The sequence below is a fragment of the Microtus oregoni genome, unplaced genomic scaffold, assembly GCF_018167655.1.
Source record: "Microtus oregoni isolate MIOR12 unplaced genomic scaffold, Mior012 000025F_ref0000491, whole genome shotgun sequence".
Lineage (NCBI taxonomy): Eukaryota > Metazoa > Chordata > Mammalia > Rodentia > Cricetidae > Microtus > Microtus oregoni.
In genome coordinates, this window is record NW_024543084.1 from 29,840,883 (window position 1) to 29,867,586 (window position 26,704).

The 26,704-nt window shown below is 43.2% G+C and overlaps 2 protein-coding genes across 8 annotated transcripts in view; one reads left to right on the forward strand and one right to left on the reverse strand.

Moving 5' to 3' along the window:
• The first annotated feature begins 834 nt into the window (after positions 1-834).
• Tma16 (translation machinery associated 16 homolog) lies at positions 835-12,925 on the forward strand. Its single transcript, XM_041675236.1, has 7 exons — positions 835-959; positions 3,913-4,025; positions 5,540-5,577; positions 7,015-7,099; positions 8,111-8,259; positions 11,336-11,378; positions 12,465-12,925. The coding sequence occupies exons 1-7, from the start codon at positions 957-959 to the stop codon at positions 12,697-12,699; spliced, it is 666 nt and encodes a 221-aa protein (XP_041531170.1). The 5' UTR covers positions 835-956; the 3' UTR covers positions 12,700-12,925.
• Positions 12,926-16,121: 3,196 nt separating this feature from the next.
• The window catches only part of Marchf1 (membrane associated ring-CH-type finger 1), an 803,748-nt gene continuing 793,165 nt past the window's right edge, over positions 16,122-26,704 (reverse strand). For all 7 annotated transcript variants that reach the window (XM_041674955.1, XM_041674953.1, XM_041674949.1 and 4 more), the window contains one exon: positions 16,122-20,052. In XM_041674955.1, coding sequence (XP_041530889.1) covers positions 19,754-20,052 — 299 coding nt within the window. In that variant the 3' untranslated portion in view covers positions 16,122-19,753. The remainder of the gene's footprint in view (positions 20,053-26,704) is intronic.

Below are 26,704 nucleotides of genomic sequence, written 5' to 3' on the forward strand. Positions count from 1 at the left end.
TGTACAATAATCTCAATGCATTTTAATTATATTGTGTATTTTAAACACATTTGAATTATGTAATATATTTTGAATTAGTTTAGTTTGTAATTATATTTTGTTCACAATTTTTGTAACTCTACTCATCATGCAAATGAGTCTATAATTGTTGTGTTTTTATCCAGTTTTATTCAGGATAATACTGGCTTCATAAAATGAATTTGGTACTCCTTCATTTTCTATTTTGAGAAAAAAATCCAGAAGTGTTTGTATTAGGACTTTTTTTTAAAGTTTGGTAGAATTCAGTCATGAGTCCCTCTGATCCTGGGTCTTTCTTTTGGGGAGACTTTTAATTTCCGCTTCAATGTCATTGCTTGTAATAAACATGTTTAATTATATTTATATCTTCAGAGTTTAACTTTGGTGTGTCAGACACGTTATTAGCTCTTCAGAATATGAATTTCAAATTATTCCTTAATAACCCTATAGATTTCATTCGAGTCTGCTGTTACAAGTCTCCTTTTATCTTTCTTCTACTATTGGAAAAACGAAGGCTGATCTTCCACAACTCTGGAACTCAGCTCATGGCATCATTAAGACCTCTAGGGGGCATTCAGGTCCCGTGATGTTTTCTCCAGACAAGGCGCTCGCCTCTGGAGAGCTGCCTCCTGACAGATGCTCAGCACGGCCTTCCAGACAAAAACACGAGAAGAGGGAAATACGAGCATCCTCGGGCACGACTGCCATTTCTGGGCCAGTGTAACGACTGTAAATCCACGGCGGAAGGAAAAAACCAAGTCTGCATTTCCGGGGACGTTTTAGAGAACGCACTGGCCCCTCCCCTTCCGGTCCGTTCCCAGGCGCTTCCCCCAGTCCCACGTGTGTTTGCACAGGGCTGAAGTTGGAGGTGCAGCGGCCGGAGTCCGTGAGGTGGTTGTGTCTGGACGCCGCGGGGCCTCGGTGGCCAGGACATCGCCATGGTGGGCGGCGCGGTCGCTGGGTTGTCGCGGGAGGCTCTGGTTGGGTGGACGGGAATGGTAAACTCGGACCCGGGAGAGGCCGGGACGCGGAGCGGCTGCCTGGGCGGTGCTGGCCGTGGGTGTCTGTCGCGGGATTGGAGCGCTCCCGCGCTTGGGTGTCTGTCCCGGGATCCTAGAGCTTCCTCGCTTCCCCACCTCTCCTTGAGTGTCTGCCCCGGGATTGGAGTGAACCTGTCCTTCCCCACCTCGCCCTTTGATCGGAGCGTTCCCGTGCTTTCCTGCCTCGCCTTGTAGCGTGGTCCGCTTTCTCGTGTCTCCTTCCCCAAGAGGAAGCCCTCCACCTTTGCATCTTCACTAATATCACATTTCTGGGTCCACCCACCTCTGCCCCTGGGCAGATACATATCCTCCTTGTGCTGGGCACAGGCCCCCACAGGGTGTATCGGTGCACAGCCCTTCGGTGTCCCGTTCTGACTTTTGCTCTTGCCCCATTCCTTCTGGGCAACGATGTTGTTTTGTTAGTATTTTCAAACAAAGTAGTTACTTAAGAGTGTTCATAAAGCATTTATGTGTATACTTGAGTATAAGGGGTTCATTCACAGAATCCGAATGTTATTCTTATAATTGATACTGTGTCGATTCAATTGAATCAGAATATAAGTTCAGGAGATTTTGTTCTTTGCATTAAATCTTGGTGGTTTTGTTTCTTTAACTTAAAATCTTTGAAAGCTGTAAAGCCGTTACATAATTCCATGCTCCTCTTACACTGGAAATTCTAAGGCTTTAAAAGAAAACGTGTGTAGTTATCCCAGTGTGAACAGGGAGTGACAGAAATGGAAGTGAGCCCTTTGATAACTTGAAAACTGTTAAAAAAAAAATTATACACACCTTGATTTCTTTGCAGTATTTTTTCTTTTAGTATTTGTGGCAGATTTCTCTCCAAACCCTGCCCAACTCTTGGAGTGGATATGTACAAAAGTGAGTCGTTATGGGGCTGGAGAAATGGCTCAGTGGTTAGGAGTTTGTTTGCTGTGCAACTATGAGAACCTGTGTTCAGATCCTACAACCCATGAAACACACAGGTGCATAGCCATAGCCCGACTGCTCTGCGGTCAGAAACAGGAGTCTCGCTGGGTCTCTGTGGCTGCCAGGCTAGCCCAAAAGCATAAAATCCTGCTCGGGGAGAGAACCACCTCAAAGAAATAGAGGAGAGCAATAGAAGGGGATGCCCGATGCCCTCCTCTGGCCTCTGTGCATGCACAACACAACACACACACACACACACACACACACACCAAACATACTTAAAAATCAATCAAGTCACTAGAAACATCCTACTCCCAGTTAAAATACCCTACGTTAAAATAGCCTACCACATTTTGCAAAAGTTTTTGCTTGATTTATGTTTCCTTGAAAAATTTTTAATCCCTTTTCTCATTTGCCCCTTCTTCCTCCAGATATATAGAACGACACAAAAGGATATGTGTGCTGTGTTTTTATGGTTTTAAAGTTATTTTTTGTATATAACCAACTTCCAGTTATACCTTGGATTTTGGCCTTGTACATGTTGTCTCTGTTCAGATTTATGGAAAAGTGTTCAGAGAATTGTCAGAAGAATGAATGCATGTGTGAATGAGGAATTGATGGACATTTTAATCACTTGGAGAGTTGTTTTGATGATTATTTTGAGCTGTGTTTTCTCAAAGGAGAAGGAAAGGGGAAGGTTATAGACCGATGACCAGAAGGGACAGGTTCTGGGTTGGCATGAGCTTCAGTAGGATGGGGAAGGAGAGCTGTGTGGAGGGTGAGGGATGTGATGCTGGAGAAGAGGGTCGGGAAGGGATTAGCATCAGTGCTGCAGATTGGGGCTGATCTCGTTACATAATGGAAGGAATCTTACACTAGATTAGCACTATAGATGAGAGGCTGTGTGCCTTCTTTGTAAAAAGGTCTAACAGATGTGCCCACAAAGCATCCTGTGCCTGATCATGAGGGTTGAATGAAGGTAACTGACCGTGTTTGAAAAATTCAAGAGCTCTCTGACTTTTAGAGGGTGAATATTGAAGAGACCAACACCTGCTCCCTAATAGAGGGTGTTTTTTTTTTTTTTTTGTCGGTAGTGGTCTCCCCCCCGCCCCCCCCCCCCGAGATTACAAATTTTATATATACATATATATATATATATATATATTTCTTTTCTGCAGCACTAAAGTTTGGTCTGTAGACCACAGGGTGGAGGTGGCTTCCCTGAGTTTTTCGTTTTCATACGGCTGGAGAGGAGAGCAGGCTTTTAACCTTCAAAGACTCTCTGGAAGTTGTGGTCTTACAAGGTCAGGGAGACTCCTTAACTGAACCAGGAGAGTGAACTATTTAGTTCTTATTTTGGGTTCTTGTTATACAAAGTCAAACCTGACTCAAGTAATAGGGTAGGCCAAAATACAGGACTGCACAATTGAAAAACTCACTTTCAATGTATAATGTCTTTGAGGACTGGATTCTGACTGCCCCTCCTGGTAAGGCTTGAGTGGGAGAAATACTTTTCCTTGCTGTGTGTGTGCTGGCTTTGAAATGGTTTTTTTGTTTTTGTTCCTAACTTCTTGGTTTGAACCAGCCAGGTTTGGTCAGCTCTGATTTTGCATGCACCATTGTCCCATTCTCTTGCATATGCCACAGTGAAATACCTGTTAAAATTCTATGTTCTTCAACATTAGAAATGCCCTAACTATAGCCAGCATTTCCAGCCACGCTCCCTGTGTGGCCTGATTGCGTTGGAAATTTCTGAATAGATCACTTCTGTGATGACCATGGGGGAGCGAAGACTGTCTGAATCTCTCAGATGTTTGGTTTAGCTCCTGAGGCCTAGTGTGATGTCTCTGGTTCTTTATATTTCCTGAAGATCATTTTGTGACTGGACTCAAGTAATATATTTGACTACATGTGTTTTATCTTTTAGCCTAAAGGACTGAAAGGAAAAATTGTAGGTCGAGAAAAAAAAGTCATCCATCCGTACAGTAGGAAAGCAGCCCAGATTACAAGAGAGTCTCACAAGCAAGACAGGAAGGAAAGGTAAGTGTCCAGACCTGTTAGTATTGTGCACTAGGGAAAGCTCCTCCATGCATCTGCATGTCAGGCGTGTTCCTCAGTTTCCACCCCTGCTTTTCCCGTGCTCTTGTTCTGAGGTAACGGTCTCACAGAGCAGACCTAAAATGTAAGTTTCAGTAGCAGCTCACGGTGAGGATAGTGAGAATTAACACAGGTTGAAGGATAAAGAGGGAGAGGTTATATTTTCTATATCATAGGAGTCATGGAAGAGTCCCCAAGAGCTTAGTTAACATTTGAGCAGAGTTGAGAGGCAGAGGGAGGACGCTGCGGCCGAAGGCATTTCTGTCGTGCTGTGGTGTTGACATAACACAGGAAACAGTGACGGTGTGGGTAGATCCTTGCGTCTGGTATTCAGAGGTTGGCTAGAGGGTCACAGGTTAGGGAGCAGTCAGTATTTGTGGGTCGGGTGGATTGGGACTAGGAGACTAGATCACCGAATGAGTGCTGTAGATGGGAGAGAGAATGTAGCCGCGGCCCTGGTCAGCCTTGTAGCTGGCCTATTGTCTCAGAGTTGGGCAGGGTTTGGAGAGAAATCTGCCACGGATACTAAAAGGAAAAACATACTAAAGAGAATCAAGGTGTTTTTAATCTTTTTAACAGATTTAAAGAACCTTGTTCTGGAAATTTTTTAATTTGCTTACACAGTTACAGGGAGAGAGGGTCTGAGACTGAGGGGAAAGATCAAATAGAAGCCGTTTCTGTTGCTTTGGCCTAGCCTTGCTGATCCAGTGAGTGTAAGCGGTGTCCAGAGAGTGGCTGGAGGAAACTTGTCCACTTTTATTGCATTTTAATACCTTACCTAAGACAAAGCCTCTTTTAGTGAAGCTGGGCTGGTTTACAGTGATTTGGTTAGACGTTTCCTAGGAGAAACTGTGATGACATAGTCTAATTTTCTTTATTGCGGGGTATGTCTCTTTTCTACATAAAGATGTATGGTGGCATTACTGTTTTAAAATAGTAGTGTTCAAATTTCAGGTGTTTATCACTTAGCATTTTTGTTATTCTTTTAAATATGATTTACTACATCTACAGAGTATAATTTTTACTATTGCCCATATGTGTATTTCTCAAACTTAATTTGACCCGAGATGCTCATATTAGAGCAGTGTTTTCTGCTCCAGGATTTCCCGCTCTGAAGATCGGCTGCGGGAGTGGACTTGGTATTTCCAGGTGCTCTCCAGATGCTGCTGCCGGCATAGTATAGCCCAGTTAGACCTTTGTTGGCCTGAGCAGTACTGGTCTTCTAGGCTTTCTGTAGTCACTAGCAGGCTGAAGCAGCGTTCTAGTGACATCTTATTCCAGCGATTTAAAAGATAATCATTCCATTCCATGTTTCTTTGTTGTTAAAATTGACTTTTTTTTATTACATATAAAAAATATCAAAGTTCTCTGGGAAGTTTTTCTTTCCAATATTTTTGACAGATTTCTAAGCCCCTGCTTTGGAAATTTTCTAATTTATATGCACCTTTTGGTTCAAGATTGAAGAATGAGAGGGCCTTACGTCTCAACCTTATTGGTAAGTGGGTTTGGGTGCTTGAAATTCTGACTACATACAATAGAGTAAAATTTTGTTCTAAACCAATTTCGCTATTAATTTTATCCGATTTTTAAAAAAGCTGACTTAACTAAAAGAACACAAATGAACTGGAGCAAAGCACTTGACTTTCAGAATAAATTGCTAGTACTCCATGCAGCTCAGCCTGGCAGAAGCTTCAGTCCTGTTCACGTCCACATCCTAGCTCACGTTTAACCCCCTCTTCCAACAACCGAGGTTATGAAGGGTATGGCTGTGTTAGCTTGCTGCAGCTCATCCCTAAGAGAGTTGGTTTCTAAAGAGGAAAAGGTTTTCTTTGGCATATGGTGGTGGAGGGACTGATAGCAGTGCAGAAGGCGTGGCAGAGGAGGGGGCGTGTGCTAGTAGAACAAACTGCTTACCTCATCCTGGCATCTCAGTGATGTGAGAGTGCCCACTGGGCTTCACCTCTCAGAGGTCTTGTCATCGCCCGGTAGCACCAGGTGCTAGAGCACACGTGTTTAAGATACGGCCTCTGGGAAGAGTGTAGACCCGAGCTACAGCAATAGCTTACATCTTGTGGAGCAGCCGGTTCATGGTTAGTAGGGTGCATACATGTTCGTCCTTTTTCCTCTCCCCCTTTAGCAAATACTATTTTTATCCTTGATCAAATTTTAAAATACTTTACATAAGTTACGTGTTTTGCTTTAAAAGAGCTTGGAATTTCCTATTCTATGAATCCATCTTTCTTCTGTTCCCTGATGTTAGACAGGAAATGTGTGGGCCTGGAGAGATGACTTGATAGTTAAGAGGGTAGGCATATTGCTCTTGCAGAGTTAAGTTCCCAGAATCCACACAGGGAGGCTTACAACTACCTACTGATCCTGCTCCATGGAACCAACACCCTCTTCTGGCATCTGGACGCTGCACTCATGTACCTAAACACACACACACACACACACACACACTCTCTCATAACTGAAATAAAAACAGATTGTTTAAAAGGAAAGAAGAGTATTGGAGAAAACACCACTTCCATCCTTGTCTCTTTCTTTAAATTGTTGCAGTTTCATTTCTGACAAATGGGTTTCATTGACTCAGCTACACAGATCTTTCTAGTTAGAAATGAGATAGTAATGCCTTGGTTTTTTTTTTTTTTTAAATATTTATTTATTTATTATGTATACAATATTCTGTCTGAGTATATGCCTGCAGGCCAGAAGAGGGCACTAGACCCCTTTACAGATGGTTGTGAGCCACCATGTGGTTGCTGGGAATTGAACTCAGGACCTTTGGAAGAGCAGGCAATGCTCTTAACCTCTGAGCCATCTCTCCAGCCCCAATGCCTTGGCTTTTAATGCTTTAATGTGGATGATTGTGAGGAAAGCCTGTGTCTACATGAAGTTTGTGGCACTAAATTTGTTTGGTACTTACTTATAGGTGACAAACTTCGGTGGTTTCATGATCATCTGGATACAAAAAAAACAAGATATTCAAAGAAGGATGCCTGTGAATTAATTGAAAGGTAAACATGGGGCATATTGTGAACAAAGGGTCAGAAAAGAGAATCCCAGCCTGGTTCTCAGGAGATAGCTGTGCTCTGGATTTGGATGTGACTAGATGGGCTTTTTAACAGGAAGACTTGAGTTTGTGTCCAGCCTGACGCCCTCTTAGCTTCCTAGGACTAGGGAGGCTTCCTGGGAAAGCATTGTCTGCACTGCCCTGGGTGTTAGGTTGAGGTGAGGTAGCATGAAAGCGTCTGCACTGAGAGAATGGTGTCCAGAAGGCCTCAGAGGTAGGGCCGGAAGCTGATGGGTGGAGGGGCCCACCAGCGTTTCCTGTGACTGGCACAGCAAGCTCAAGGTTAGTGTAACCGGTGCTACAGGGACAGCTGGCTTTTAACAGCGTTAGTGACCCTCTGAGTTCAGACCTTATCTGAGGACATAGGGAGCTCTGGGAGGACTTTGCAAGAAACTTGTGTGGTCGTCATGCATATACTTCAGGTCACAGCCGTAGAATGAGGACGGCTGAGAAGGGGCAGTGGTGGTGCTGAGGACTCTTAAGAGGCTGGTGGGACGTCCGGGCACAGTACTGCCGTCCTCTGCGTAGTTAGCCGTAGCCTAGTGGAGAGCTAGAATGCAGCAACATTGGTAGGTAGAACTGAGGTGTACAATAGGGAACGACGCACAGAGGGTGGATGCCTCTAAATCTCACGTGGAATGTCACACTGTGTCCTGAGGTGTCCTGAGCTCAGACGATGGAGCAGGCATGATGCTAATGTCTGTGATGGGGTGAGATGCTGAGGTCTGAGGAAGAAATCCAGTCGGTGATTCAGTGTGAGGGTCCTCAGTTCAGCAGACAGCCTGCTGTGATTTTTTTCACTGAAGAAATGGTTGGATTATTCATGAATGTGATCAGAAAGGCTGAGGAGCTGAGGAATTTGATTATGCTAATATTCAAAGGACAGGAACACTTGGGCACTACACTAAAATGAATTAATATAGACCTTGTAGCTCATCATTTTCATATTTTTCAGGTATTTGAGTCGATTCAGCAGTGAGCTGGAGCAGATTGAGCTGCATAACAGCATCAAGGACAGACAGGGCCGGCGTCACCACTCCCGGGAGACGGTCATCAAGCAGACGATGGAGCGGGAGCGGCAGCAGTATGACGGCTATGGCTTTGGTGGGTACTCTCTGACTCATTTTGCCTTTTGAAAATAGAATCTGATTTATGATGGACTCCAGAGGTTCACTCTATTGATTTATCTTGAGTCTCTTCTGGCTTTATTTCCTTGTGACAGGGACAGCTATGACAGTTGATGTCTGTCATCTGTGAGAGCTGCTTCTTCCTAGCACACACCCTGCCTGTCTTCTCCCATCTCCAGACAGCTGTCCCTTCTTCCCACCAGGACAACTCTCGCTCTCCAAGCCACATTAAGGCATTGTCTTTGTTAGCCTCTGGCCCACATAACTCCTTCCTAAGCATAAGTACAGCGCACTACCAGTTGACAACACTGACGATCGCTGGCCAGCTCAGTAGGCTGAGCTGATGACCTTAGACTGATTGGTGCCCATTCCAAGGGCAATACAGATAATACTGTCACTATTTTTTTAAAATAATGATTTTGTGACAACTTATGCTGGAGAGATTGTGGGGAAAGGGAACATTTCTGCATTGCTGGTGGGGATGCAAGCTGGTACAGCCCCTTTGGATGTCAGTGTGGCGATTTCTCAGAAAATTAGGAAACAACCTTCCTCAAGACCTAGTAATACCATTTTGGGTATTGCTCAATTGTGCCACAAGGACATGTGCTCAACCATGTTTATAGCAGCTTTGTTTGTCATAGCCAGAACCTGGAAACAACCTAAATGCCCCTCGACCAAAGAATGGATAAGAAAAATGTGGTACATTTACACAGTGGAGTACTACACAGCAGAAAAAATAACGACAGCTTGAATTTTGCAGGAAAATAAATGGAACTAGAAAACATTATTTTGAGTGAGGTAACCCAGACACAGAAAGACAATTATCACATGTACTCACTCATAGGTGGTTTTTAAACATAAAGCAAAGAAAGCCAGTGTACAAACCACAATCCCAGAGAATTTAGACAACACTAAGAGAATTACATAGATCTAATCTACATGGGAAGTAGAAAGTATAAAAAGACAAGATCTCCTGAGTAAATTGGGAGCATGAGGACCTTGGGGGAGGATTGAAGGGGAAAGGGGAGAGGCAGGGAGGGGAGCAGAGAAAAATGTAGAGCTCAATAAATATCATAGAAAAAAATAATAAAATCCCCCAAAAAATGATTTTGGCTGAAGCCTACATCTGTGTGGCTTAGGAAAGCAGATGAGCAGCAGCAGAGTCTCCCGCAGAGAAGTATTCTGTCCCTCGCAGAGCTCGGCCGAGTTTGACAGTTGTCTTGCCACTGTCTTCGTTTGTGTTTCTTGCCTGGCCCTGTGGGCTTTGGTGTTAACGTATATTGTCTTTGTTAAAATATCAAGTTTTAATATGAAGAGCATGAACATATAAGATCCTAAAGAACTCTGGAAAATACTAGAAACTGCAGTATGTAGACTTCCCCTTCACTGCTAAAATGTGTTTCTTAACTTAGAATAAATTAAAAAAAGGAAAACCTATTTTTCAGAACTAGGCACATTCACACTTGATCCCTGGAACCCACTGGAAAAGTGAACATCCTCGTTTTCCTCAAAATAAAAATAAAATAGATGGGAGGGGGAGTGATGAGGAGGGAAGGAGGGCAGGGAAACTACAGCCTGGTTGTAAAATGAATTACTTAAAAAATAAACCAGGCCTGGTGACACACAGCCTTAATCTCAGCCCTTGGAGGCAGAGGCAGCTGGCTCTCTTTGAGTTCCTGGCCTTCCTGGTCTACATAGTTCTAGAACAGCTTGAGCTACATAGAGAGCCACTGTCTCAAAAAATATAAACTAAAAAGAGGACATATTTCTCTGGCTCAAAAATCCCTGACACCGTACAAGAGTGGCATCGCGCTTCCGCTACTCCTGTGATGTTCATACACTTACTTCCTGTGAATATAAGATGTCATGTGGGTGTCTTTTCCTGTCGCTAAGACAAAATACCCTGGCAAAAGCAATGGAAGGGGGAGGCTTATTTTGGCTCACAGCATAAGCCTGTTGTAGTGATGAAGATTCAGCTGTGATGCTGTATGACTCCGGATCCACCATGGATGCTGGTGCTTTGTGCTCCCTTTTCATTCAGTCTGGAATCCAGCCCAGGAAGTGGTGCTGCTCGGCACTCTTCAGTGAGCCTGCTCAAGGTGCTGCCCTGCCCATGGGTATCCCTAGGCCCTTCTGCTCAAGGTGCTGCCCTGCCCGTGGGTATCCCTAGGCCCTTCTGCTCAAGGTGCTGCCCTGCCCTTGGGCATTCCTAGGCCCTTCTCCTGCTTAAGGTGCTGCCGATGGGCATCCCTAGGCCCTTCTCCCAGGTGATTCTGGATCTCATGTAATTAACAATTGGGACTAAGGACCACAGTTCCACCTTTGCCAACTTGACACCCAAACATATTGCTTTAAACAAGCCTTCCTCCTCAAAGCCATCTTACGTTGCAGATTTTAAAAATTCCAGTTCTCCTTAAAAGTCGCTGTCTGAGACTCAAAGTCAGTCTCTTAACTGAGCTCCCATGTTAGTTACAGGGTAACTTAAATTGTATTGAACTTGTTTGAGGTTCCAATGATTGTAATTCTTTTTAAACTTTTCATAATTTTGAATGATGCTATTTTATTAATGTTAAATAATCTTTGAAATCCGGTAAATTCAACCAATGTGACATGAGGTGTGTGTTTAATAACTTGTCTTCTATAGCACTACATTATAAACCCCCACGTTTGCTGTGCCGACAGATGCACCCTATGTAACAGCTCTGCTGGCTTCCCGACACTGAACTCTGTTCTTCCCAAGCCTGGTATTTGTGTTGACTGTAGCAGCGCTTTGAAGGTGTTTTTTTTTGAGGGGTGGGGAGACAGCTCAGCAGTACTAACCACTAGTTCAGGTGGCTCACAAGTGCCTGCACCTCCAGCTTTAAAGGTTCCCACGCCTCTGGACTCTGCAGGCACCTGCACGTCCATGTTGTACACAGTCACGTTTACACATATATTTACAAAGGTTTTCGTCTTGTTAACATCAGGTACTGTGTTGTATGTGCAATAACAAGTGAAAATACAGCAAGCAATTTAGAAAGAAAATGTCTAATGGCTATTATATTCTTTTTCAGAGATCCCAGATATTTTAGACACTAATAATCTGCAGACTTTTCGGTGAGTTTTTGAGATCCTTTGAAGTTTCATGTGAAATACATAAGGCATGAACTCCCCCGGGTGTAGATGTTAGTAAAAACCAAAGTGGAGAGCGTTCTGTAGGCGTTCCCCCTGTAGCTGTGCTCGAGTGAGCGTGCAGCTGCTGCTGGAGACGCGCCTTCTCTTTCCCAGAACAGTAGGACAGCAGAGATGTCTCTTCTCCCAGTGCAAATTTTTATTTCTTGAAGCTAAATAGCAAGAACAGAGGAATAAAACTGACGCCAGGGCAAGAGTCTTGTCACTGAGAACCTTTAGTCCATGGCTCTCTGATTCTGCCCTGGTAACCATGGAGACTGCTGAGCTGGAAAAACAGATTTCTGCTTCTCAAGCACAGATTCTGCTTATTAGAAAATGTTTTTTATTAGTAATTGTGGTCTTTACTAAAGCATGTTAGGGAGCGTTTTTCCTTCTGTTCCTCTGAAGAGGCAGGTAGGACTTTTTCTGTCTCTTCTTATCTCTCTCTGTGTCTCTCTTCCATTCTCTTCTTTCTTCCCTTCCCATTCCCTTTATCTCAAATAAACTCCATACTCAAAAAACAAACAAACAAACATGTTAGGGAGTGAATTTTTTAGAATTGAAATTAGATAAATTTAAATCCACTGTGCTCTGTGTTTCTGAGGCAGTGTATTGTGCCTCTTCCACAGCCAGGGAGAGGAGATGAGCTTAGTGTGTTAGCATTCCTAGGCTTCTCTGCAGGCGGGCCAGCTGCAGAGCGAGAGAAGCTACCTTCACTGACGTAATTCTAACTGCTGAGGGTCTTGAGACTTTTTAGGGTAGGGAGAAGAAGGGAAGCTCAGAGCCTACGATGTGTGTGTGCATATGTGAAGTTTAGAGTGTAGGGTTCTGTGCAGGCAGCACCAGCACAGCAGTAGTAGCAAGTCCTGGGCCTGGGCTGTTGCCCCACCCCCCAGCTTAGTGCTATTTCACACACATGTGAAATCCATGGATGTGAGTTCCTCCTTCTGCAGGCAGAGTTCCGAACCTGGCTGCCCTGCTGTGCTATCACTGCCCTCAATGCTATACTCTTTTTTTTTTTCCTTTTCCTAGGGAATGGGATTTTGATCTGAAGAAATTGCCAAACATCAAAATGAGGAAACTTTGTGCTAATGATGCAGTTCCTAAGAAGCGCAAACAGAAACCCATTTTAAATATAGACAAAGATTTAGGGGAATTAGATCTAACTGGGGACCCTGGAGACTCTGAAGATGGGAAATTGGAACCAACAAGTGAAGCAAGTGAGTCGGATGAAGAAATGATCCCGGTGCCTGCCTGCTCTTTGTGAAATCCCTTGAGATCCTCCCATCCTGCTCATTGGTTATGCTGCATAATCATGGGGGTGGGACTGCTGAGATGGCTCAGCAGGGGCCATGCTGCCAAGCCTGACTGCCAGAGTTTGAGTCCCAGAATCCATGGTTGAAAGAACAGGTGCTGTAAGTTTTCTTCTAAATCCGCATGCACACCATAGCATGTGTGTGTGTGCACAAATAAATTTTTAGTGATTATTTATATGTATTTGCTGCTTAACTCATTCTCAAATAAGTTATTTGCAGTTTCAAAATAGGTTTATGATTTTTAGGAATAAAAGTTTTTTTTAAATTGCTTTTAAAATACAGAGATTATGTTAATCTACTTTTCATTATAGCTAAATACTTGGGATTGAGAACGCAGATGAGACTAAATAGTAACAGTGTAGTTGTGGAGAAGCTTCTCTGTCTGCATCACGTCATAGCCACAGCGTCATTGATAGAAAGCGAGACAGGGTGTGCGGCAGGGAGATGAGCCAGCCCTACCTCCTGAAGTCCTGCCAGCTCTGAACATCACCGTTCTGGTGGGGAGCGGGGGAGACAGTTTTCTGGCACATAAATGGGATATGTTAATCTACATCCAAAACAGCATTGACCTTCAAAGGCCATTTAACCTGAATTTTGCTGAAGGGAAAATTGGAAAAATGGGGTTAAGAAGACAGCTTGGTCAGTGAAGTGCTATAGAGGGCCTGAGTCTCTTTCCTTAGCAGGGCTGTGTGGCAGGTTTCTAGTGTCAGTGCTGGGGAATGGGAGGGTGTAGAGACAGTAGACAGGAACAGAGTGATCAGTCTGGCTCAGTGGTCCGTGTGTGAGAGTCTGAAGGGTCAGTGTTCTCAACCCCACTGCCACCAGCTGCCCTCGGCCGGACACAGCACAGGATTGCACTGATGGGCTTTGTTCTTGGGTGGCATTTTTACTGTGTGCCATTGTGCATTGGAGGTAACTTGTTCTGTGATTTTCTAGAGAACCACTCCAAATTTGGATTGGTTCTCAGAAGACAATTTGGACTTTTGAAAAATGTTGGAACTATTCAAGGTCCATGGAGACTTTAGATGACAATGGTGTTTAACTAAATGCATTTTGGGATACCCAGAGACTTGAGGCCAAAGTCAGAATGTTGTGGTTTGAATTCTTTATGTTCCCCACAAGCTCACGCTTGGGACATGCAGACTGCACCTTCTGGGGCTGTTCTCACGGTTGTGGAGTATTTATGAGATGGGGCTTGGGTGTCCATAGGGAGGGGCAGCTCTTTGGAGGCTATAACCTGCCTGGGTTTGGTATGGGAGGTCCTTCTATGTTGCTTTATTGGTTAATAAATAAAGAACTGCTTTGAGCCTATGGCAGGGAAGAACAGAACTAGGCTGGGAAAGCTGGGCTGTATGCTGGAGAAAGAAGGGTTGGAGTCAGAAGTCATGGAGCCACCGGAGACAGATACTGTGAACTTTAGCCAGTAATTCACAGCCACGTGGCGATACTCAGATTAATAGAAAATGATTGAATTAAGATGTAAGGGTTAGCCAATAAGAAGCTAGAGCTAATGGGCCAAGTGGTGATTTAATTAATACAGTTTCTGTGTGATTATTTTGGAGCTAAGTGGCCGGGAACCAACAGGTGGCCCTCTCCTTACTACATGGGTCCAGTTCAGTTTCCCACCATGGGACAAGTTGTGTCCTTAAGCCGTGGCAAACTGAAGTCCTGGAACTGAGTCACAGTACACTTTTCCTTAATTGTTTTCCTGCTAGGAATTTAGATCACAGAGCACAAAAGTAACTAATCGATCTTTCAGAGAACAGCTGAGTGACACAGATGGCTCTTTTGTGCCTGTTCCAGGCAGCAGGTCGCTGTTACAGAACACCAGTCAAAAGGTTGTGGCTCTGTGCACATTCGTAAGTTGTGGTACTAGCAGTTCTGCTTGGTGGTTTTACAGTTTCCAGTAAGTCCTTTTCTTAACTTTAAGATTATTATTTCATTACTTTTTCAGCGTTTCTAAATGCATAAACACTAGTTTGCTGAATGTTCAACTGTTGGATCTCTGTTAAAAAGCCCTGCTGTATTTGCTGTAATGGATGTAGTATCATTTTCATCTTACAGGCAAGCAGACCATACTCCATATTGTTTTCCCTGAGACCTGAATCATGTGGTAAATCTCTCGTGTAATTCCACAAGACAGAACTCTCTTCCTATTAGTCTACTCCTTAAGCATTATATATATTAAGTAACTATGTAGATAGTGTCACTGGGGAAGCTGCAGGAATACGAGTGTGCGTATGTAGACATGCTCATTTTAACACACTGAGGTGACCCCAGGAAAGCAGACACCATACTCTTGGGTGGGTGTGCCCTGCTCTGTCAGGAAGCACCATTTGCTTTTTAATGAGGCCAACTGTGTTGACTTGTCCTGAAGCCCTTTTCTTTGATGGAGCTAGAAACTTGGGCTTTAGCAGCCATAAGTCTGTGCAAACAGCCCCAGGCTGCTCAGTGAGGAGCTGTTGCTGTCCAGTCTGACAGCCGAGCACCATGGGAACTGAGCAGCTGTGTGCTGTGAGATGCAGTCTTGTTCATAATGTATTACTCCTCAGACGCTTTCATAATGGGTTTTGGAAGTTTATGTATTATTTCCTTTGGCTAATGTATATTTATTCTTATCTATTTTGAAGGCTGGTATTTCTTTGTCAAAAGAATGCTGTCTACTCCAGGCCTGTTTGGAGACCTAATAATCCACGCTACCCAAAACATCAGAGTTAGTCTGATTGTGCTGGTCCATCACCTGGCTAAGGGGCTACCCCTTAGGAAGGCCAGTTCACTTTAGTTCATGCGAAAGAGAGGAGGAATAATTATCTCTTTAATGAGATAATGTACTTTTCTTTGCTAGGAAGCCATGCCCAGGTACAGTTAATATTGAGCTGCCATGAAGCTCTGTTAGTTTGCACACCTCTCAGAAAAAGCTGTGATTTCTTTCTTTTCTGTCTTCCTCCAGAACGGTCCTGACCTTGGGCATGCTTTCCCTTACCCTTTGGGCTCTCACTTTTACTCTGGAGCCTTCGTCATGTCTGAGTGACTGCTTGTTCAAAATGTAGCTAACAGCTGTTGTTAAACATGCTATCTTTACTCAGATTGCATCTGCAATGTCTCGTCCTCCCTTCCGGTAGCTGTTGCGATTTCCATTTTGTCCACCCTGTTGTTGATTAAAGTCTAATAAAATTGTTTGGAGCTTCCCTCTGTCTGTTCTCTGTTATTTTATTGATAAGACTAAGTGCCCCTAAAGGGCTCCACAGTTTTCTCAGTAACGTGACATCCTAACTGGGGCCCCCAAGTTGCCAGTAATAACACGAGATTAATAACTATAGATTTGACATAGGTATGTTCAAATTCTATTTAAAGACTCAGACCATTATGAAATCTTAAGAATTCAAGGGTTTGGAATGCTCTCAATACAACTCTAGGAATCCCATTACACAGGCAGGAAGTAGAGGAGCTATAGCCAAGATTCGGAGCATTTGTTTAATATGCAAAGTTCACAGACAGTTCCCTTAGTTTGTCGTAAGCACACATTACTCACAAACAGTAAATCGTTAATGAAAGACAATTAGATAAAACTAAAGAAGTACAAATGCCCAGTCTCAAAAATTGCACAGTTAAAATACTTCCTCCTTTGAGCGTTATCTCTGGTTTCAGCGTGGGTTTCTTCAGGTGTGGGAGACTTGCGGCTGCAGCCCCAAATGACAACACTTCCTTTCATTGTATCGTTGTGTGAAATAGCACCATTGAGCTGATGGAAGGACAGGACTGTAACAATTACAGTGGTAAGCTTTAGGTTCCCCACTTAATATTGCCCCAACATTTTCATTGGCAAGGCCAGGTAAGCTATATCTGACAGGTGGCGTAAATGACCTTGCTACTTCCCACCCCGACCATTGTGATTTTCATAATGTCAATGTGGCAATGACCTCATTTCAGCAGAAGAATAAGTGTTTAAAGGGTACCCAAGGTCCTTTCCACAGAGGAAAAGCTTAAGTACAAGGGTTCTTGTAGACAACATTACTTGTAGTGGCAGCTCTGAGTGGGGTTTTGATCCTGGGATATTCTGAGAAAGACTCTGCCGTGCAGTATTCTGGGTTATTGGGACTCAAAGTTATCATTTTCTTTATTTTTGTAGGGTTTTGTTATTTTATATTTAACTCCTGCTTGGGGGAGTTATCACTTTAGATTTGTTCTTTGTAATTATGTGTGTATCTGTCCTTGTGGTCAGGGGGAGGGTACCTTCAGAGCCCAGAAGAAGATGTTTGGCACCCTGGAGCAAGTATGGTTTGTGAACTGTTGTGTGGGTACTTGGGAACTCACCTGGACCGGCTATCAGAGCAGAGAGTGCCCTAACCAGTGATCCATCGTTCCCAACTCTGAGCTCCACTTTTAAGTGTTTTAATTCCTTCTCAATTGAATATTTAATTGTAACAAATGGAAATGTCAACTCTTGACAGAAACATTTTCAATGTCTGTGGTTTATACCACTTATAATACCCCAGCTTCACTTTGTGTTTGTAAAAATCCGATTTTAACCTAGCTCAGCAATCCAGTTTTAGGTTTCAGCTCATTTATTTTGTACATGAGAGCAGGTAAACACACCTCACGATGGTGTCATTCTGGAAAGCAGGTCTCTCCATGAGCTCTAAGTCAGGTCACCAAAGCCAAATGTTTTTGTTGTTATTAAGTGAAAACCCCGTTACCACTCAGATGTGCAAAGATGGTCTCAATACTGGCTTTATTTGTGTAATTTTAAAGCTTGTTGTTATATTTTGTTTTTGGGAAAAGGTCTCATACCCTAGGCTGGCCTCTATTTGGGACTCTATATAGCAAAGGATAACAAACCTCCCGAATGCTGGGATTAGTTGTGTACCTACCAAAATAAACTAGAGGAGAAATAGGAAAACTAAATATTGTCCGAAGTTATGATTAACCCATTCATTCTTTGTTGTTCATTTTTATCTTCAATCTTTAAAATGGAAATTATTCAGTTACTTAATACAAAGTTTTTATGTCTTTATGTCTTGCGAATCCTTATTTGCCCCGGAGGTCTCGTCCAGTTTAATCATGTTCATAATATTCTCCCTAAATACTTAATGCTTGTCCCTCCCACAAGTTTTAGGAAAGAAGAGTTTTTAAGCTTCTGATTCCTGACTGGATATCTTAACATTTCTCTTGTATATGTACATGAATATACATGTCAATCACACACACAATTGACATTGTTTACTATGTCTTTATTTCTAAGGGTGGGACTAATTGGACCCAGTGTCAATCACTACAAATATCATACTCTCTTCTCATTGAAAGATTCTTTTCCCCTTTTCCTTTGATCATCCGAGAAAAGCAAACACTGATAATTACAAAGTGCATGGATGTGGTACCAGCTTTGTGCAACATGATGCCCATGCTTTGGTTTTAATGGTCATCTCTGCCTTTTAAGGACAATAAATAATGACAGCTAACTAAAAAAGTCACTTTTAAAAAAATGTGATCTGTGACAGATAACTTTCTGTGACTCTTTACCTAGCTCACCTTGATGTCCAATCAGTTTGTGTGAATCTGTATAGAACACGGTGCTCAACTGTTGAACTGAAAACCAGCTCATCACCATAGAATCGTGAATATTTCTACTTCGGAGTAAGAATGCTGTCAGGTGTGAACATGGCTGAGATCCTAGTTAAGATACTTGCCGGGCACGTTGACCCTCCATATGGTTTTAAAAACCTTAACACATCTGGTTTAGTAATAAGATACTTAATTTTTATTTCCCACTCATGATTACTTTATGGGTGCCACACAGAAGTTAACTTTATAACATCACTACAGATTGCACTGACTCCCCATACTTTTGTTTTTTCACCCCTTTGGGAAGTTGGACCTTCACTGAATTCAAGATGGAATACTTAATTTGATGAGTTTAATGCTTTGTAAATTAACATTTAAATGAAACTGCAAAACAAAATAATGGATTAAACCGTTGTTTTGAAATGTTCAGCTGTTCAGCGAGACAGGTGTAGTTTTTAATGAGAAGGCTTTGCTGTCCAATATCCTTAATTAGATCCTGTCCAGCATACTTCATTCAGATTGCAGTGTGTCATAAATACATGCTGGATTTTGAAGACTTGGTTCAAGAAAAAGATGAAAGCTATTTCAATATTCTTTTCCACTGATGACATAAAGTAACCTGTATATATAATGTTGAATAAATTATAAAAATTAATTGACCTATTTTTACTTTTCCTAATGGGGCACACTAGGAGATTTCCATTTACATCTGCACTTGCAACTCGTGTGTCTATTGTTGAGCACTGTGTGAGAAGGACCAGATAAAACACGGCATGATAGTTGCTTTCAGAAACCGGCGCTAGCTAAGCTCCACAATGCTCTGGAACTCTTTTCTTCATGATTTAAATTTAAACAAAACTCCAAACATTTCTATCTTCAAATGTGTGTCGCATCCATTTAAAAACATGCATCTGTCAAAATAACAAGACTTCACAATAGCCAGAAAAAATTAGCTGTCAAAGTGTTTTAAAAAACCTCAAGTCCTCCAAGCTCGCCTCCGAGGTGACGACGACTCAGGGGCGACGCACACAGTTTCAGGCTTAGGACCAGATGTGTGTCACTTCCAGTGGTGAAGGCTCACACGACAGAACTCTCTAAAGAAGCATATACCGCATCTGAGGTTTGTTCTGGAATTCCCTCTGCACTGATTGAAAGAGGATTACATGTCCGTCCAATCTTTCATCGCTGGAAGCCTTGTACCAAGCGTTCCTTACGAACTCACTTCCTCAGGCCCTTCACCTTTCCAGGTCCCACTGCAGGCTCTGCTTCTTGGACTCTTGCTCACTTGATATTTTCTCCTCATTTCCTTTTTGCTCCAAGTCAGGACAAACAAGTCAGTAGGGGAACGGAGAAGACAAGGAAGCCACCAAAGCAGAAGCATTTCTGAGTGTTGTGGCAAGGGTTGCAAAGATCCTTCCGTGGCGGAGTTCCCCTCCAGTTCCGTCAAACCGGTATGACTTCAGGCGGGGCGCCCTCTGCAGGTGGCAGTGAATTTGAACCTGTCTGTGGCACAGGCACAACAACGGCATCTTTGATTTCCGTGTTCACATTACATGAGAAGTTCTTCTCCAGTTTGTTGGCAGTGTCTGGGCAATTCTGCACAAAGATCACACGATTGTAGGCCTTCAGCCTACGCCACAGCTGAACGTAGACTTTACACTGTACATACATGAAGACGAGACCTCCCGTGAAGCCAATGGCCACCACAACCAGTTTTGTCCAAAACGGCCATTCCAGCACACCTGTGAGACAGAAAGAGCGGGAGATGTTATTAAGCTGGCGTGTCTCCATTTGGTGTCCCCCACTATGATCCCTATGACACATACTTTTCTGAATCATGTATGTTGTGGCGCAAGGTCAGCCAAAGGGAATAGGGTCAATTTGCGGCTCCCCAGACTCTGAAACAGTGGGCATCTTCAGTATGTCCAGACTTCGCAGGAAGCAATACTACTGATTCAATCACAGAGCGAGGCTGCAAGGATGTCAATGAGCTCTGGGTATAACAATTTCTTTCTCTTGTGAACAATGCAAACTTTGGGACCCTGGCAAAAGCTTTCGTGTTTTCTATCCTGTTGGTCATTTATAAAGCTAATGTTTTCCTAACATGACTTCCCTGGATCTTTATAAGAAAAAATTTTCTTTAAGTGTGTAAACTCTTTTGGTTTGAAAATGAAACTTTTCCTTTGGAAAATTGTGTGTGTGTTGGGGGGGGGGGCAACTCTCTAACCTTAAACGGATTTAGTTATTGGCAGGAAACATCTCCCCACTGCTGTTGATGCCACCTTAATCCCTTTCCGACTTTGCTCACCTACATGTATTTCTATGCTTCTTTTAGTAATCAAATAGGAAGCTTATCTTTACAGTGGATTAGGAAGGTCCAGTAGAACTCACAAGAAAGTTTGTGCATAGCCAGGAAGCTCCCTTTAGCTTCTTCTCTCCTCTACTATCTGTGTAATGTTGGAAACCAGCTGTTCCCTGTCCTAATACAGGTTCAGTTTGCAGCATGGGCTGTCCCCATTCTCTTTATAAACTACGGATTCATTAGTGCCCACTCCAGTGAGAAAAGGATGCAGTTTGTGCCATGAGGTTGACAAACACAGAATTCATGCTTCAATTAGTGGCATTACTTCCTGCTACTCTCTGTGAAACTGCATGATCTCTATCGCCATAGCATTCTAGGTCAACCTTTTGTTTTGGCATCTAAAGAAAAGCAATGTTTTTGCTGTCTGAAAAGGCAAATGCCGTTTTCAAAATACTTCACGTTGTCTATGTAGAATTCCACTAGAAATGCTACTGATGTCGATTAATTCGCTTTGGAGCAAATGGAAAGACTGAGAATACTAAATTGGGAGGGGTGCTGGACACCATCCGGACTTCCTGAGTCACGACTTTGGAGAAGTCCTGTGGGCATTATGGTCCCACGGGTCAAACTTAGGTCCCTCAGGCTTCACCACAAGTGCCTTAACTTGCTGAGCCATCTTGCTCCTTTTTGAATTCCATGCAACTGTCAAGTTAGGAAGGCAGGTGATCATGCTAGATCATGCTAGATGATTAGAACAATAACAAAAGCCAAGCTGGAGAGATAGGTAGCTCAGCTGTTAATATTTAAATGGACATGATCTCAGTTTATGTTGGTAGAGTGCTTACATCTACTTTCCATTTTCTGCCCTCCAGTGTACTGGCACGCGCATTTGCGTGCGCGCGTGCGCGCGCGCGCGCACACACACACACACACACACACACCACAAATATTTAGAAAAATATCCAAACTCCTACACAGTTTAACTGCACCTGCCGTTCTAGTTAATCTCCTTCCTTTGCCAGACAGGTAAAGGAACCTATGCTTGACTATGCAGCTGCTGGTTGGGGGCCCGGCTCTCTCCAGGTGCAGCGGTTGACGGTAGAGACCAGCCCACCTGGCTCAGGCAGAACACATGCCTAATCAAAACACAGAATGAGGTGAAATAAATGGTCGCTGTTCTAAGTCACCATGTGTGGGTGGATTTTTACGTCATAGAGACCATTGCTTAAAAATGGAGGTGAAAGTCACGCCTCCCCATGGGGTTCTTGGTGTTAGCTCAGTGAAGAAACAGTGTGGCGTGTGAATAGCCACTATGGTGGTCCAAGTGACTTGAGGGTTCCATGCCTCTGGCTGGCTAAGCTGAACAGTAAGAGCAGCGATTTCTGTGGTGCCCACACTCAGATATTTCTCACTTCTTGTAGGCTCCAACTTCCAGATGCTTCCAGAATCCAGGGTTCTGAAATCTAGTTAACTGCCAACCATGGCATTGGCACAGAGGCCACTGTATACAGCCTCACCATATGTACCCAGCATCCCTAGCTATTTTAATTCTTTTCACCAGAGGGACACCTCAAAAAGACCGCCAAAAATCAATGAAAAGGTCTTTACACAGAAGGAAGGAGCAGCCGTGTGCACTAAATTTTTTAGGGAGTTCTTATTTCAAGCTTCCGAACAAATGGCAGTGGCTTATAAATTGGGCCACAGTCCCTGGGCCTTTCAGACACGCTTCTTCCCTAGGAATTCTGTCTCTCAGAAAATGCATTTCCCTTGATGGCAGAGCCAGCTCTCTGTCCTCTCTGGCACACAGACTAGGATATCTTAAATACATCTGTTCTCTCTTTAAGTCAAATCAGAGAAATCAGAAGGCCCCAGATGGGCTTGTAATGTGGCTGCAGATCAAGCAAGTTAACATTTTTTTTCTCGTCTGTAAACCAGTAGTCTATCTCTATATCTTTCTTTTAAATATGGTATTTCTTAGGGCTCTGGATATCGTGTCACGTGAATGGAAACACCTAGGATGTTTAAAGCCTTTAAATCTCTCAGCAGTGAAGGAGAGGGCCCAGAAGCTGCAGGGACACTGCTTGTCTTGACAAAATATCACACTGCTAAGTTGGAATGTGGCTGCTGGCGCTTTGATCACATGCATGGGAAGTGTGCGTGGCTTGATACTCTCTGCTTTCCCCTTTGCAGCTTCTTAAATTAAACAAGACAGTGTATATTTTTTTCTTAATTTCTTTTAATATTCCAACTAAGTTCTTAAATAATATTAAAATTTAAAATTCAGTGTAAATAAACTATGAATGGTGTAGCACGATGCTTATATAAACACATCTCAATTAACCCGATGCAAAAACCTGCTTCATGGTGTCTGAAAGCGAGTCAGATCAAAAAGCCTCTAGAAGGCACAGAGTCTAGCTTTCTTGGTTTCCCAAATGAGGAAGCTGTGCTTTGAAGAGATGATTTCCTTCAGCACAACTGCCAGAGAAGAGACAGAGCTAGCACCCTGGCCTGCCAGGAACTGCTAGCCAGTGTCTGGCATATTAGGGCTTTGCTGACCTCTAGAAGTCAGCTACAGTTATGGCCATGGCTGTGGCTACAGCTATGGCTACTGTTATGACTTTGGTTATGGCTACAGCTATGGCTACCATTATCACTTTGGCTATGGCTACTGCTACAGCTATGGGCAGTGAACTGTTTTGAACTTCCACCAATGCCAAGTGCTCTCTGAATAATAAGACGTGGTCCTGACCTAGAGGAGCGACTGCCAGTATTTGGTTGCCCAGTGCCAAAAGATCAGCCCTGAAAACATAGCAGTATTCTAAAAGACAATACAAATCCCTGTAGAAGAAACATTCAATTCATAGCACAAACTATTTTTGTTTTTTTTAAAAAAAGGTCTTTTTTTAAAAAAATAAAATAATATACTGAAATATTTGTGTAGAACATGAAAGGAAGAAGCAGGAGGACCAATTGCTGCTCAAGTGGAAGAGGTAGCTGCAGCAATAATTTAGATTGTTAATGTGAGACAGGGAGGTGGTGCGCCATGCGGGGGGCACCAGACACACCTACTCTAAGAGAGCAGCATCTTCAACTACACAAAGGGCCTGTTTATCTCCTGTTGTCACTACAGGCAAATTCACTGCTTTAGACTCAGCATCTGTTCTGGTTGGAAAGGACAATTTGTTCCTCTTTAGACATTTCTTGAGGTTTTCTGGATGGATTTAAAATATCCTAGCTTTTTAAATTATACCGTCCTTCTCCAGTAACTTCAAAGGTAAATTCAGGATCAGTGATCACAATGCCTGAGGAAGATGAAGATGCTAAGAGCTCAGCCTGATGGTGTCACCCCACAGTGTGTGTGTGTAGGGGGGCTTCAGACGACTCTGCCAGATGTGCATGCTGCCCTGCCGTATGTGGGGGAAAGGCTGTCCCACAAGTACACAGCTGTGTGGGGAGCCACAGACTCTTCTGCTCCACAAAGACCTGCTTCCGAAGCGACCAAAGATACCAAATATAAAATAATACCAAAGAGAGAGATGATCTCATTGTGGTTTCTGATAGGAAGCAGAAATAATACAAACACTATCTAATCTCCGCATGAAGGTCAAATCTGGATTATCAACTAAACTTTAAAGAAAAAAAAAAGTACTAGCTGGAAAACCTGATGACCTGAGTTCAATCCTTGAGACTCAGAGGACGGAAGGAGAGAATCAACTCTGACAAACAGTTCTATGACCCCACACACATACCCAGGCGTGTATACATAAATGAATAATAAATACTTATAATTTAAAATTTTTTTAAAAAGAGTCTCATATAGCCTACCCTAGCCTTGAATTCGCTCTGTAGCCAAAAATGACTGAACTTATGATCTCTCTGCCACTTTCCTGTTCGCCAAGATGACGGATGCAGCCATCGCACCCTGTTTACGTGGTAATGGTGACCAACATCACTGTCGCTACCAGGCAGGCACTCACTCTCCTAACTGAGCTACATCACCAGCACCAAGGTCTCGATTGGGAAATCAGACTTCTGTAGGGGTTTTTGCCTTCTAAAGTATTGTCGCTGTGTTGTGCTGCAGACGGCAGTGCTGGAGAAGTGACTCATGGCCCTTAGAGGTCCCCCGAAGACTGTGAGCGACTCCCAGATCATCGGGCATTGACTTATTTACATTGGTGGAGTTGGCTTTTGGAGATCATGACTGCGCCTTGGTCCTTCCTTCTCGGAGAAAGCATTTGAGTTAGTTTGATTTTTACAGGAGCCCACAGCTGAAAGACTTCGAACTTTTTAAAGAGAGTTTGGATTTTTACAGAGATTGGATATTTTTAAGAAACTGAACTTTTGATGTGTTTGAATTTATAAGAACTGTGCCTTTTAATGTTATGTATGTTTTATGACATGTTATTAATATTAAGGCGCCATCTTGTGGATACACGAGGAAAGGAAATTTCTAACTGAAAAATGATGTTTAAGTGTCAAGTTGGCAAAGGGTCAGTTGTATTGGCCAGTTTTATGTCATTTTAACACAAGCTAGAGTCATCTGAGAGGAAGGAGCCTCAATTGAGAAAATGCCTCCATAAGATCCAGCTTTCTTTTTCCTTTTTTTTTAAATTTAAATTTATTTTTTAAAACAATCTTTTCTCATTTTACAGATCAATACCAGTACCCTCTCCCTCCTCACATCCCACTCCCTCATCCCCCCCCCATCCACTCCTCAGAGAGGGTGAAGCCTTCCATGGGGAGTCAACAAAGTCTGTCATATCACTTGAGGCAGGACCACTCCCCTTCCCCACCCCCGTATCTAGGTAGAATAAGGTATCGTTCCATGGGGAATGGACTTCAAAGAGCCAGTTCACGCACTAGGGATAAAAACTGATTCTACTGCCAGTGGCCCCACAAACTACCCAAACCACACAGCTATCAATCACATTCAGAGGGCCTAGTTCAGTCCTATGCAGGTTCCCCAGCTGTCAGTCTGGAGTCAGTGAGGTCCCACTATCTCAGGCCAGATGTTGCTGTGGGTATCCGCATCATGGTCTCGATCCCTTTGCTCATATTCTCACTCCTCCCTCTCTACAGCTGGACTCCAGAGTTCTGCCCAGTGCTTAGCTGTGGATCTCCGCATCTGCTTCCATCAGCTACTGGATGAAGGTTCTATGATGACAATTGAGGGTACCCACCACTATTGCTTAGATTCTTAGCAGGGCTCATCCTTGTGGGTTCCTGGGAATTTCCCTAGTGTCAGGTTTCTCTCTAACCCCTAATGGCTCCATCTATTAAAATCTATCTTTTCTTGCTCTCCATCTCCTACCTTCCCCTAACTCAACCTTCTCCTCCCCACTCTCTTTCTCCCCTTCCTACTCCCTTTCCCCCCACCCCCACATGTTCACAATTAACTCAGGAGATCTTATCTATTTCCCCTTCCCATGGGGATCCATGTATGTTTTCTGGCTTCTCTGGGGTTGTGGACTGTAGGCTGGTTATCCTTTGTTTTACGTCAAATATCTATCTCTGAGTGAGTACATATTATGTTTGTCTTTCTGGGTCTGGGTTACCTCACTCAGGATGTTTTTTTTTTTATTTTAGTTCCATCCATTTGCCTTCAAATTTCAAGATATCCTTGCTTTTTAAACTGAGTAGTACTCCATTGTGTAAATGTATCACATTTTCTTTATCGATTGAGGGGCATTTGGTTTGTTTTCAGGTTGTGACTATTACAAATAATGCTGTTATGAACATAGTTGAGCAAATGTCCTTGTGGTATGAGCGTGCATCCTTTGGGTATATGCCTCAGAGTAGTATTGCTGGATCTTGATTTCCAATTTTCTGAGAAACCACCACACTTATTTCTTAATTGGTAACCAGTGGGAGGGGACTGAGCCCATTGTGAGTGGTGCCAGACTGTCCTGGTTTCTGCAAGAAAGCAGGCTTATCAAACCATGAAGAGCAGGCCAGTAATACTTTGCATCAGCTCCTACCTCTAAGTTCCCTCCCTGTTTGAGCTCCTGTCCTTCCTTCCCTCAGTGAGGACTGTTACCTGGAAGTATAAGTGGAAATAAACCCTTTTCTCCACAACTCGCTTTTGGTCATAC

What these genes read in the sequence shown, in the direction of transcription:
- Tma16 (XM_041675236.1), top strand. An exon ending in AAGCAAGACAGGAAGGAAAG is followed by an intron (nt 4,026 to 5,539) that starts GTAAGTGTCCAG and finishes TTTTGGTTCAAG; the next exon opens with ATTGAAGAATGAGAGGGCCT. An exon ending in AATAATCTGCAGACTTTTCG is followed by an intron (nt 11,379 to 12,464) that starts GTGAGTTTTTGA and finishes TCCTTTTCCTAG; the next exon opens with GGAATGGGATTTTGATCTGA.